At 39.4% G+C, this 13,516-nt stretch overlaps 1 protein-coding gene across 1 annotated transcript in view; it reads right to left on the bottom strand.

Moving 5' to 3' along the window:
- The window catches only part of LOC126236606 (transducin beta-like protein 3), a 157,857-nt gene extending 150,183 nt beyond the window's left edge, over positions 1–7,674 (bottom strand). Inside the window, exons 1-2 of the mRNA XM_049946043.1 lie at positions 7,499–7,674; positions 7,323–7,374 (exon numbers count right to left, since the gene is read on the bottom strand). Of these exons, the coding sequence (XP_049802000.1) occupies positions 7,323–7,374; positions 7,499–7,527 (81 nt within the window). The 5' untranslated portion in view covers positions 7,528–7,674. The remainder of the gene's footprint in view (positions 1–7,322; positions 7,375–7,498) is intronic.
- Between the last annotated feature and the right edge of the window lie 5,842 nt (positions 7,675–13,516).

Below are 13,516 nucleotides of genomic sequence, written 5' to 3'. Positions count from 1 at the left end.
CTACTAGACCATTAATGGCCACTAAAAATAGAGATACACTCAATACAGAACCCTGTGGGACCCCATTCTCCTGGATACAGTAGGACCTATGGGAAGCACCAACTTGGACACAGAAAGTCCGACGCGACAGAAAATTTTGGATAAAAATCGAGAGCGGCCTCGGAGACCCACTCAGATAATGTGGCAAGGATATGATGTCACCAGCTCGTGTCATACACTTTTCGTAAATAAAAAAAGACAGCAACAAGGTATTGGCGTCTGGAAAGGCTGTTCGGATGGCAGACTCGAGGGACACAAGATTATCAATGGTAGAATGACCCTGGCGGAAACTGCCCTGGCATGGAGCCAGTAGGCCATGTGACTCCAGGACCCAACATAACTGCCGACACACCATACGTTCTAGGATCTTGCAAAGAACGTTGGTGAAGCTGATGGTAACGCCAAGGACACCTGCTTGGGGTCTGGTACCCAAAACCACATCTGATCTTCATCCAGACTTGACATGTGGCAGGCCTCTCCCAACACTCCTGTTTCCACCTTTTGATAAGCTGGTGAACATGGGCACAGAGCCGTTTAAAGGCTATTAGGTGCTCTAGGGAAGGGTGCTGCTTATGTCGCTGTAGAACTCGCCGACACTCTTTACTTGCCTCAGCGACTTCCGGTGACCACCAAGGTACCGATTTTCACTAGGGGCACCCCAAAGAATGAGGGATCGCATTTTTCGCCACAGAAACGAACGTTGTAGTTACCTGCTCAACCACAACATTGATGGCACCATATGAGAGATTCAACAGTGACAGCGGAGGTGAAGGCTTCCCAGTCTGCCTTGTTAAAAGCCCATCTGGGTAGACGTCCATGGGCATGACACTGGGGGAGTGACAGGAACATGAGGAAGTGGTCACTACCACACAGGTCAAACTGAGACAGGAAAGTTTCGACATCTCTGCCTCAACCAGTAAGCACGGTGCCACCACATGAAGGGTTATGAGTGTTAAAATCACCCAAAAGTGAGAAAGGTTTAGGTAGTTGAACAATCAGTGCAGCCAATGCGTTCAGGGGTACTGCACCATTTGGAGGAAGATATACATTGCAGACAGTTATTTCCTGTGTATAAGTATCCCGACAGCCACAGCTTCAAGAGGGGTTCGAAGGAGCACAGGCTGACTACATACCAAGTTCAGGACATAGACGCAAACTCCACCTGACACACTATTATATTCACTACGTTTCTTGTAATATCCCCTGTAGCCACGAAGGACAGGGGTCAAGCTTAACAACTGCCATAGCTCAGTCAGGTGGTGCAGAAAACCGCCGCAATTCCTCTGGAGGATAATGTGATTGTGAGGCTGAGAAGGCATGGAACATTGAAGCCGCTTATGAGTCACCTGTTGCCACCGACTTATTTCCTGAGCAGTCTATGTCCATTGTGTCTGAGGGTCCGGCGAGATCTACATCCTCAGCAGATGACAGAATCTCCACCCCATCCTCAGAGGCTGAGCTTATAGGTAGCGGTGCTGTGGGTGCCACCGCAATTCATTTGGTCTTGGTGGTCTTCTTTTTGGGTTTCTCTCACAGCTCCTTGGGTTTCTCTTGTTGGAAGGCCTTCACTGCTTCAGCCTCAGGGACTGAGGATGATCGTGAAGCCCTACGACAAGCTGCTTTGGGGCACTTCAGCCACTGACGGGTGTCATCTTTCCCACTAGCAGAAACCTGGGAAGGGAGTGACCCAAGGTACCCCTTCCTAGCGAGAGGAGCCGAAGAAGACTTAAGCTTCTCCGGCTGAGAAGTGGGGACTGGTGTCCCCAATGGGTGGGGGTGGGGGGGTGGGGTGGGGGGCAGTGCTCCTGAGGTAGGTGGTGTGGGAGCAACAGGGAGGGAAGCGCACCCCACCATCAAGGGGGCAGGTGTGGTCTTCCGACTCAGAGAGCCGACTGGAAATCGTAGAAGTGATGAGGCTACAACTGTTCTCGTAGCAGCAGCGTAAGAGGAGGTCATAGCCACAGGATGGTGGCGCTCAAATTTCCTCTTAGCTTCAGTGTAGGTCGGTCGGTCCAGGGTCTTATATTCCATGATTTTCCTTTCTTGCTGTAAAATCCTGCAGTCTGGCAAGCAAGGAGAATGATCCTATCTGCAGTTGACACAGATGGGAGGTGGGCCACATGGAATATTGGGATGCGAAGGACGTCCACAATCTTGACATGTGACACTGGAAGTACAGCGGGATGACATATGGCCGAACTTGCAGCACTTAAAGCACCGCATCGGGGGAGGGATATATGGCTTGACACCACAGTGGTAGACCATCACCTTGACCTTCTCGGGCAATGTGTCACCCTCAAAGGCCAAGATGAAGGCACCAGTGGCAACTTGACTATCCCTCGGAACCCTATGGACGTGCCGGACGAAATGACCATCTCAGAGTTCTAAGTTGGCACGCAGCTCATTGTCAGACTGCAAAAGAACGTCCCTGTGGAATATAATACCCTGGGCCATATTTAAGCTCGTATGCGGATGGATGGTAACAGAAACATCCCCCAACACGTCACAAGTAAAGACCCTGACCACATTTTGGACAAGCCCTCCACCTACCCAAACTTGTCTTCTAAATGCTCAACAAAAAACTGAGGCTTCATTATAACAAAGCAGTCCCCATCAGCTCTCATACATACGAGATAATGGGACGATAAGGTTCGTTGCCATCCTTTGCATGGTGTTCCTCCCACGGTGTGGCCAGAGAGAGGAATGATTTAGGGTCATACTTCCTTGCGTTGTACTGAGACTTGGAACACTTGGAGACTGCTGGTGTGTGATCACCAGCAAGTAATGACATGGTACGCTTCATCAAGCGGCATCCACCCTGATGCCACCCAGTGACCATGGGCCCTCCCAATGGGTGCCACCCAGCCACAGCAAAGGCCACCTGGCAGGATGGCCATTGCCAGGAGTCATAATGCCCCAGGGTGACAGGCATCTACTCCTTGGCATACGTGGTGAGTTAACGGCGCTGGCATCAACACAGTGATCCCTGTGTGGTCAGGGGGCTACAACCAACAGGGTACTTGGTGGCCCTAACACAAGAGACTGGCTACAGTGCTGGATATCAGGCGCAACCAAGCAAACAGGTCCATTATCATCGTCAATGCAGAAAATGGTACAGCACAGTGGATGGAGGAAAATGCCCAACAGCTGGAGAATGAGCAGAAGTGCAGATCCATGTTGACAAAGGATGCAAGAGGTCTCAGTGCATGACGGACAAGATGCACCATGTAAGGTGCTCTTCCGCAACTGGCTCACTCTTTGGGAAAACTTGGAAAAATGGGGGTCAAACCCAAAAGGGGACCATCACATAAAGGCCGAAATGTGTGAGACTCCTTTTAGTCATCTCTTATGACAGGCAGGAATACCTCGAGCCTATTCTAATCCCCGGATCCGCAGGTGGACAACTCCAAAACCCAGAACCAGAAATTTCACTTGGCTTATATAGCTCAAAAGAAATCCACACTTCCACAGTTTTATATATAACTCAACAAATCTGGTATCCAAACCTTCGCTACATAGCTAAAACAAAGTCCTCGGTACCACACAACCAAAACTCACCCACATGATATCTAAAACTTGACTTCACCAATGTATGTAAAACAAACTCCACAATGCATACCAACCACAATCCAACATAATTACCAACAACTAACAACACAACCTCATATCAGTTTTGATACACAAGAAACAATTATGCATGTCAACCGATACACCATGCATACTTCAATTTAAAAAATAATAAAACCAAACAAATCATTCTTACCAACCAAAGTCAGCTGACACATAAATCTAGCAATAGCAAAAATGTCACTAACATAAACTCTGAGATGGCCAGCCTAGACCTGTCAAAACAAGGAACTCTCTGGATACAATGCCACACACGGCCCATCGACAATGCAACACTCCTGGTCCCTAGTCCTAATGCAGTAATCTTGTTAAGTTCTCCAAAAAAAATCTCCAGCCATAAACAACAGACCACATTAATAATTCCAAATCTGAAAATGACTCTATTGCCCATAATTGCCAACATCAAAATAACTGACCAATAAACCGCCACAACTCTTGCAATATTATTCTCACAGACAACATTACAGAAGTCCGATGCATCACTAACAGCACTCGCAAACAATTTAGATAAAGAAAAGGCATCCCACAGTACAGGGTGCCACCGTGTATTCCCAACATACCTCCTGTAAACATTATATATTCCAAATATGCCACACCACCATTATTTCACACAGTTATGTCACGAGTCAAAGCAGGCAGGTGGTACGACAAACTTCAGTTGACCCACATATTTCTGATAAGTATTTTGGTGCACATTTGATATACCACATTACGTGAATAGAGTTGTGGCATCTTAACCTTTGGAGCCCTTGTGCTTGCTGCCCTGGCCTCATTATTCCTGCACCAATCACCTGATTAAAAGAGGAAAAAAAAAAAAAAAAAAAAAAAAAAAACCTTATATAGCTCCCTCAAATGACACTACAGAGCGACAAGATTATAGATGCCTTGATCTCCCACATTTCTGTAAACAACTGGATACAGACCCGCTGGCAACCATCTCACACTATGCTTTCTACTTTGCCATAGCATTGTTAAAAACATATCAGTTGAAACTAAGAACAATGCTTACTAACAGAAAATAATTTCAGTATTCACATTAAACTGCACTTGGGTAACAGTCCACTTCCACCATCAGAATCTCCACACTCGCACAAAAACGTTACAGCTACATTTATACTAAAAAATCAATGTAGTTCAATAACCATTTCCCAGGTTAGCAGTAACTGCCAGCAGACTTAAAACAATAATTAATTAAAGAGTGAACCTGAATTCTACTGACACAATTTTGGAGATTATTAAGGGATTTTTCACAGTATTTTGGTACAAGAGACCCTGTGTCTATGGTGGCTCATTGCAGAGTCATTGCTTTTCTCTTTAAAACCATTCTAATATATCATTTAATTTTCAGCCCCAGCTGCACATTTTTTAACATGACATGTTTCAATCTCCCTGGGCATCTTTAGATCAAAAAACAATGTTAAATTAATTATGTATTGTCTATTACTGTACAGAAAGTATTCTACATAAATGTAGAATTTGTCTACGCAGTTGTGTCAGCAAATGTCATGTCTTTGCCAAAACCACACATGCAAGTGCTGTGATATGCAACTGTGGTCCACGTTTTAAATTGGCAGCTGGTAAAGGGAGCTGGGGGGAAGGGTGACGGAGAAATGTGGGGCAGGGCGGGTTGGGAGAGCGAAAAGAAGGCAGGGGGAAAGGGGGGGGGTTGGATTTACAACAAGTATTACACTAACTTGTGTAAAAAAGAGTGTCTTACCGTACACTAAAATTATAAACAATAAAATTATGCAGCCAAAAATATTTTCATGTTAAAATTAATGGTACAGAACAAGGAGGGAGGAATGTCATGAGCACACTGGATTACATTTGGTAAAACATTATAGTAAATTTTTAAACATAGGTAATAAAATTGCAAAAGTAAAATTATGTAAAATTTCTCATTAAAATATTAAGAGTGTAGCACAATGGATGTGTAAACTGTACAAGGCATACAACAATAGAATTATAAAAGTGGAATTATGTAAAGTAACGACAATCAAATTAAGTGACTTAAACATTAAAATTTTAAGACATTGAAAGTGTAAAGCCATGACAGGTATAAAATAATACAATCATAATTAAGTGAAACTATGTGTGTAACCATAGTTACAGGGAACAGGATGTGGCAGTTATGGTTAAATTCAATTGATTTCACTTAGTGGCATCGTATGGCATGCAGTTTTACAGTATGTACGGAAGCCAGTCTGCACACTCGTTTACTTTCGGGATGGTGTGTGAGCCAACACACTGCTGCTCTCTCTCATCGGTGAGTGGGACTGTTGCTCATATGAGTGCTGTGTAGAGATATACAATTGGGAGAGGCCTTCAAAGTTTCTAAAAAGTGCTTAGTCAACAAAAACATTCTGTTAATTTAAAAAGCACCCAGGCTCCTATAAAAAGTGTTTGAAAAACTCAATTTCTTCTGACACTGTAAGGAAGTATCCCTTAGGTTCATTGCGTTGCACTTCCAAGCACATATCAATGGATAAATTCTACAACTATGTACCATACTTCTCTGCTTTATCTAAAATAAGAAAGTAAATGTTTATTTTTACTTAGTTTCTAGATGTGAAGAAGGTCCACAGAGATGAAAACATGTCATGTACAGTATTAAAAATGTGTAACTGAGTCTGAAAGGTAAACAATATATTAGAATTGTGTTAAACATTAATACAGTTGTTATTCTTTCACAACTTACATTCCAGTACAGTGTCACTGCATTGCATTTCATACCTCCATTTATCTTTCCATCTATACTACACCAGAAATTCATGCACAACAGGGCAAATACATTAATAGTAGGGGCTATTAGCTGTATTGCTCATTTCTGTCTTAGATTTGTTTTTAAGACGATGTCACTTGTATGCCACAGTTATGCACAGCAGTATGAATAGGTTTATTAATGAAGAGATGGCCATATGCACCTTGTGAATGCAATGGGAGAGCTGTTCCAGCAGTGACAATAACCACATCACAACAATTTGTGCCTGCACATAACTGCAGTAGCAAAAGCAAATTCTTTTGTGTCTGAATGGAAGAGAATGAGTTGGAGACAAACATCCTCCAATTAGTCAGCATGTTGCAATATCTCTGAACTGAAAACTTGCAAACAACTGTTTTGAAAATCTTGAATGGACAGTAACTGCACCTGAATCACCGACAGGAAGTGCACATATTGCAGCCAGCGAACTTACAAAGTCGAGGGAGTTTTGTAAATTAGTCCATACAGCAATATGTAGAAAACCACTATTTTCCTGTTGTTTACAGATGACGCTATGTTTACAAGAGAGGATGCATTCACGATATGGGATGGCGCAAACCTGAACGCAATGGTTTGTCGATCCAGTTCGCTGTGAATGTATTTATTATTGGGGTGGTACTGTCAATAAATTTCCCATCATATTGAACACAATTGTTTTGATGATTGCGTATCACAGATTTTTTCGCTGTTGTGAAGGTATATTCACTGTAAGAAAGGCAATTGGAGGTAACTGCGTGACAAACCGGCTTTTCAACAAAATACTCAGGAATTATCTCTGGACAACATCCGAAATTTAGTCGGTAGCGAAAGGATTTACCATGTACAACTCTTAATATAACAACATTAATCCACAATAGACATAAAAGGGCTATCCATTGAAGTTCACTATACCGACCTCAACATAGCCTCCAGTGAAAAAGGCACCGTGTTTAACGTCGACGTCAAACCTAAAACAATGAATAAAATATGATTTTCGAATTAATTTTCAATGTCACTGTTTACAGTACCGTAATTTACTTTCACTCCAAATAATTGCACAACTTTAAAACATATCTCATTTGTTGCACTTACGCATCTCTTATTTTCTTGCTGGCAACCATACTAAAATCGACGACGGACTTGGTGTGACCCCCAAATTTACCTACTACTACGACTGACACATTGTTATTATCTCAACGCTGCGCACAACTATGTTTACTAAAAAACCGTATTTCGCGTCCCACAACCACGTGTTTGTCAACACACTTTCAAAGATGATTCCTGCAAGATATGCTACAGAAAGATGCATTTCGGGGCAGACGGAATTCGAAACGGCTCGTTGGTTAGAGTCGACTTACTAGAGACAACGAAAACTTGCACACACATGCTCCAACAATCTTCCGCGGAGGCCATGGTCCACAACAGCGGATTCTGGTTTTCTAATGCTGCTTTATCCATGAACTGAAAGAAGATTTGCAAGGCTAAAAACAGTTTAGCTTAAGAGCTCACAGCAACGCCAACAAAAGAAAACAGCTCAACAAATATAGGATACAAGAATAGGTTTCTCGTAGGAATCGTTTGGAGGCGCTAAACACTGTAACATGAGGTGACATGTCCAAAAGTAGCCCATTTCTACTGCAACTGCTAAGAAAAATAGATGAATAACTGTATGTGTCAGACAGTTTTCGCCTTAAAATTCTCATTTCTTCGCAAAAGACCTGCAACAATCCACAGTTCATTGAGTACTATAACGAGTATAAGAAAACATGATGGAAGGTTCTTCTTGAGGCAAAAATCATTCAGTGACAACACGATACTATATAATGCAGAAAATAAGTGTTGTGGCATGTTATAAAACAAGAAATGCAAAACGCAGGCCCAAGTATAATACTTCATTTTATTTCTTTATTGGTCCTTTAAATCATCTATTGTACAAGGCATACAACATGATACTGGACAAGTAGTGACAACACGATACTATATAATGCAGAAAATAAGTGTTGTGGCATTTTATAAAACAAGAAATGGAAAAGGCAGGCCCAAGTATAATACTTCATTTTATTTCTTTATTGGTCCTTTTAATCATCTATTGTACAAGGCATACAACATGATACTGGACAAGTCGTAGTGATTTGCAATACACATTTAAATCCTACAAGAACATTTACATTGATTTACGCTTAATTTTATCACAACTGAAATTTCAGCTTTCATACATGACACTTAACACAAGAAATTCAATCAGTTCTTATACATAAAACATTTGATTAACATTTCACTCATTCTATTTTTAATATTTGGAAATAAATTTTTATGTTTGAAGATGTTTATGTATATTATAACAACACTTTTGCAATAAATATTTAACGACTTCAATTTTAAATTTTGAAATTTATTTTTTGTTTTAATGTTTCTAGATAGCTTACTGTATAGCCTGTTTCCTGTTTGCAGTGGTCCATTCTGTTTTAGTGTTGTGTATGCATGTTGGACATGTATATCCCACATTCTCCCTGTGTTGTTCAGATGGATATGCTGGTTAGTTGATACATGATTGCATCTATTTTCTAAAGTTTTCCTAACAAACATTATGACATGTAAAACATATAGACAAGGTAGTGGAAGGATGTGGAATTTCTTAAATAAGGGGTCACATGAGCTTCTTGAGGTAGCATTTTGTATGTCTCTTACAGTTATCTTTTAGCATATTAAAGACCATATGCTAGCAGATGCTTTTCCCCAAAAGATTACGCCATATTGCAGTAAGGACTCTGCCTGTGTGATGTATAAAGCTTTTAGTGTCTCTTTCGATGTGCAGCCAGAAAGAATTTCGATAGTATAACCAATGGTATTCAAATTACTTGCAATGTATTTTGCATGTTGGACCCATCGTAGATCTTCTTGAATCCATATTCCAAGAAATTTTGTAGAGATTACATTTTCAAGGGTTCTGGTAAACAACTTTATGTCTGGTGTTAGTGTACATTTATATTGCATTGTGTGTAAGTGCATTGTAACTGTTTTTATGTGTTTATTATTAAATTGTTTCCATAAAACCAGTCTGTAATGTGTACGGTACAATTTTTAATCGCTTGCAGTAATTCTTCTCTGGTCCTTTCTTTTAGTATAACATTTGTGCCATCTGCGAGTTCTATGTAATTGTGGTGTGGACCGGTCTGTTCCAAGTCATTTACAAAGAGTAGAAGCAGAATTGCTCCTAGAATGTATCCTTGTGGTACATCGTACTGCTTTTCTGGGTAGTAGGACTTTATCCTGTTCCCTTCTAGGATATCAAGCTCAACTAATTGCTCTCTATTTTGCAGATTTGATTTTAACAATTCATAAACCGAGCCCCTAGAACCCACAGATTCCAGTTTCTTAAGCAAGGTGTTGTGATGACATCAAATGCTTTAGAGAGGTCTAGAAATATGGCTGAGGTATGCTCTTTGCTGTCTATTGCTTTTAATGCTTCATTTAGGAATGCAAAAACAGCAGCCCCAGTAGATTTAGATTTTCGGAATCCGTGTTGTGTATTTGAGAAGTAATTACTTTTTCTATAATACTGATTAGTCTTTTATAACAGATTTTTCAGTTATTTTGAAAAAACCCAATAGTAGTGAAATAGACCTGTAGCTTTGTACTTCTGCTTTTATCCCTTCTTCAACAGGGGTTTTCCTTTTACTTTCTTCAATTTTTATGGGAACACCCCTTCCGATAGATAACAGTTACAAATGCCGACAAGTGGCCTGTCCATGAGAGGAGCACATTTCTTGAAAATGTGGTCAGTGATATTGTTAGTACCAACAGAGAGTTTGGGTTTCAGTTCTTAGATTACAGCATGTATTTCATTTTCATGGGTGGGGTATAGAAAATGAGATTTATTATTTATAGTACACCTGGATTGATTTCTAGGAGTACACTGATTATTTTGTTTTGTAAGATGTTCAGCTATCTGTGTAAAATAGGAATTAAATGTATTTGCAATTGTTGTAGGTTCAATTATAACAGTTTACTTCTCCATTACACGGTTAATATTATGGAAATCTATCTGCTCTGCTGCAGTTCCCTTAAACAATATTCCATATGGCTTACATCTTATTGGCGGAATTTTTGAGGATATCAGAATCCCAGAAGTGATCCATTTTGTTTTCCTTTTGTATATTTCCTTCTGTGTTGGAGGGAAGTGCAATTCAAAAAAGTAGGAAAAATTGCTGATAAAGTTAATAAATCTGTGTGTTTGTCGTTATAAATCTCTTTCCAGTTTTCTTTGCTCCATTAATGTAGAAAGTGGTTTATATTTTCATTAGTTTCTACTTGTAGCTGTTACACAGTGTTTAAATTGCAGCCCAGTTTCCATACTCAGAGATAGTTTTTGAGCTGTGTGGTCTTTGCGATATGAGTTGCTGTTTCTATGGTAGATTTCATGTTAAAAGTTAGCAAGAGATTCAGTAATTGATTCTTTTCTCTCATTTCCAAAGTGAATATTAAGAACACATACATATCAAAGGTAGGGATAGCATATTAAGATCACATACATATCAAAGGTAGGGATAGTAAAATAGTCCTTACTAAAGAAATGTGATACAGAAAGCATTGAAAGTTACATGCCAGTTTCACTGCTATCTTCATTCTCAAAAAATAATTGACACAATCATGAAAGCAAGACTAAGTGACGTGAGTAAATACAGCCTCTTTAACAAAGTGTAGTTTGGTTTCAAAAGTGGAAATAGTATGATATCGGCCTTGCAGACATCACAAAACTACAACTTGAAGATCGTGATAGGAATGATTTGTGTTCAGGAATTTTCTTAGACTTAACCAAGGCTTATCACACTTATGACCAACAAAATACTATTGAACAAGCTAGTATCATTAAGTATAAGAGGCAAATGAATGGTTTCAGTCTTTCTTGGAAAGCAGGGTGCAAAAAGTGGAGATCGCTCATACATCTGCTGATGGTAAATTTTTAATAAAACAACTAACAGCACGAATTATATAAATGTAGGTGTTCCTCAGGGAAGCGTGTTGGAGCCACTTCTGTTCATAATACGCATGTAAATGACTATCCCGATAGTGTAAGACACAGAGAAAATGTTCTCTTTGCTGATGACAGCAACCTCATAGTCGCAGATAGAACATCAGATCTCCTATTACAGAAAGTAAAGGAAACCACCAAGAATGTTTACAATTGGAAAGTATGTAATACATTAACGTTGAACATAAAGAAAACGAAAAGAATGCACTTCAGCATAAAGAGGTGAAACAAACTTGTCACTTTAAGCATACAAGAGCGAAAAGAATGTCATCAGTATGCTATGTCTGTAGAGTATTACCACAAGTTTGTAACAATCAATGTCTTGTGGTGACATACCATGCCTACCTACCCTCAATTTTCAACTATAGGACTCTTTTCTGGAGATCGAAGTCACAAAAAACAGATACAGTTTTTGAACTGCAGAGAAGAACCATAAGAATAAAACTGTAAATAGTAGTTGAGCGCATTATAAAGAGCTATTAAAAAAAAGGACACCCTTACTGCACTAAGTGAGTATATCTATCAACCTGTAGCTCATATCAGCTTAAATATTTCTGTTTACTGCACTAATAGTTCTATTTATAATCATGGAAAAAGAGCTAGTTTGGAGCTCCATTTACCTAAAAAAATAGCCACAAAACAGAATTCTATATCAGGGGATAAAATTGAATAATAAATTACTAAAGGAAGTTAAAAAATATTACTAAATCTTTCTTCAGAAGTAATGCATTTACACAGTTGGAGATTACTTAGAGGACACAGAGCAGTGGTTAGTAATGAAAGGGGATAACTACTCATATATCACCTAGCCACAGTCCAGTACACAATTATGGTTTATTGTTTTCACAAGGATCGTGTCTGAAGATGTAAAACGCACAATAGGAATGTCCATTGGCTTAGTTTTCAAGTGGACAGTGGCACATTGTTTAAAATAGAGTCTGGACTTTAGACGAGGAGCACAGTGAACAGGGCGACCTAAATCCCACCATGGAGGGGAAACAACTTGAAAGAGTACAGTGTGCAAAATTCCTGGGTATGCACATTGATGAGAAGATTAATTGGAAGGACCATGTGGTGAACGTAGCCCTAAAACTAAATTCAGCATGTTTTGTGCTTAGAGTAATTTCAAGAGTTTGTAGTAATGACTGTACCAGATTAGTATGTTGTGGCTATTTTCAGTCCATTGCATCCTATGGGATAGTATTCTGGGGAAAAACAAATTGTCGTCTAAATGAGATTTTCAAATTACAAAAACGTGCTATTCCGATAATGAACCACAGCCCCCCTCAAACACATTGTAGGCCCCTTTTTAAAGCATTGAAAATTTTAACAATTCCATCATTATACATTCTGAAATGTCTGTTGGTGATCAAAAGAAATCAGGACAAAATGAAAACCAATACAGACTTCCATAATTACGATACACAGCAATGTAAAGATCTCCACATACAGGCTGTAACAAGGACCCGAAGCCAGAAACTTGTATGTAATCAAGGCATCAAACTTTTTAATGCACTACCAAAACATATCAAAGACCTGGAAAATGAGGATAAATTTAAAACTGTTCTAAAGAACCACATGCTTGACAAATGCTATAACAGCACAAGTGAATATCTCTGCGCAACTGTATAAAATATATGTTTAAGTTAATGTGACAAATGAAATTACATCAGTGCATAATAAAGTGTGTTATAAAAACACTTATTAGTTGTATATTGTATTAAACATAAGATAGATTAATTCGAATTCAGTGCAGATACACATTTTGTAAAGATATTATATAGTTGTTAAAATGTACCCTGACAAATCCTATATCACAAATGTGATCATTGGGATGATGATAAATAAATAAATAAAAAAACAGCAGAACCTTCACATTCCAGGAATTCTCGATGAGAGTCGTAGTGTGTGCAGCAGTGAAGATCAGAGCTATGTTTTACATTACAAATTCCTGGAAATATTCCAGGAGTCATTAGCAGATATCCTCATGTATGTGACAATGAAGAACTAAACTATGTTTTAAATTGTATGTTATCTGAAACAAATTGTGTGTAAGTCAAGGAACACCATACAAGAGT

The sequence above is a fragment of the Schistocerca nitens genome, chromosome 2 (assembly GCF_023898315.1).
Source record: "Schistocerca nitens isolate TAMUIC-IGC-003100 chromosome 2, iqSchNite1.1, whole genome shotgun sequence".
In the NCBI taxonomy this organism is placed as follows: domain Eukaryota; kingdom Metazoa; phylum Arthropoda; class Insecta; order Orthoptera; family Acrididae; genus Schistocerca; species Schistocerca nitens.
This window is presented reverse-complemented; position numbering and strand designations above follow the sequence as displayed.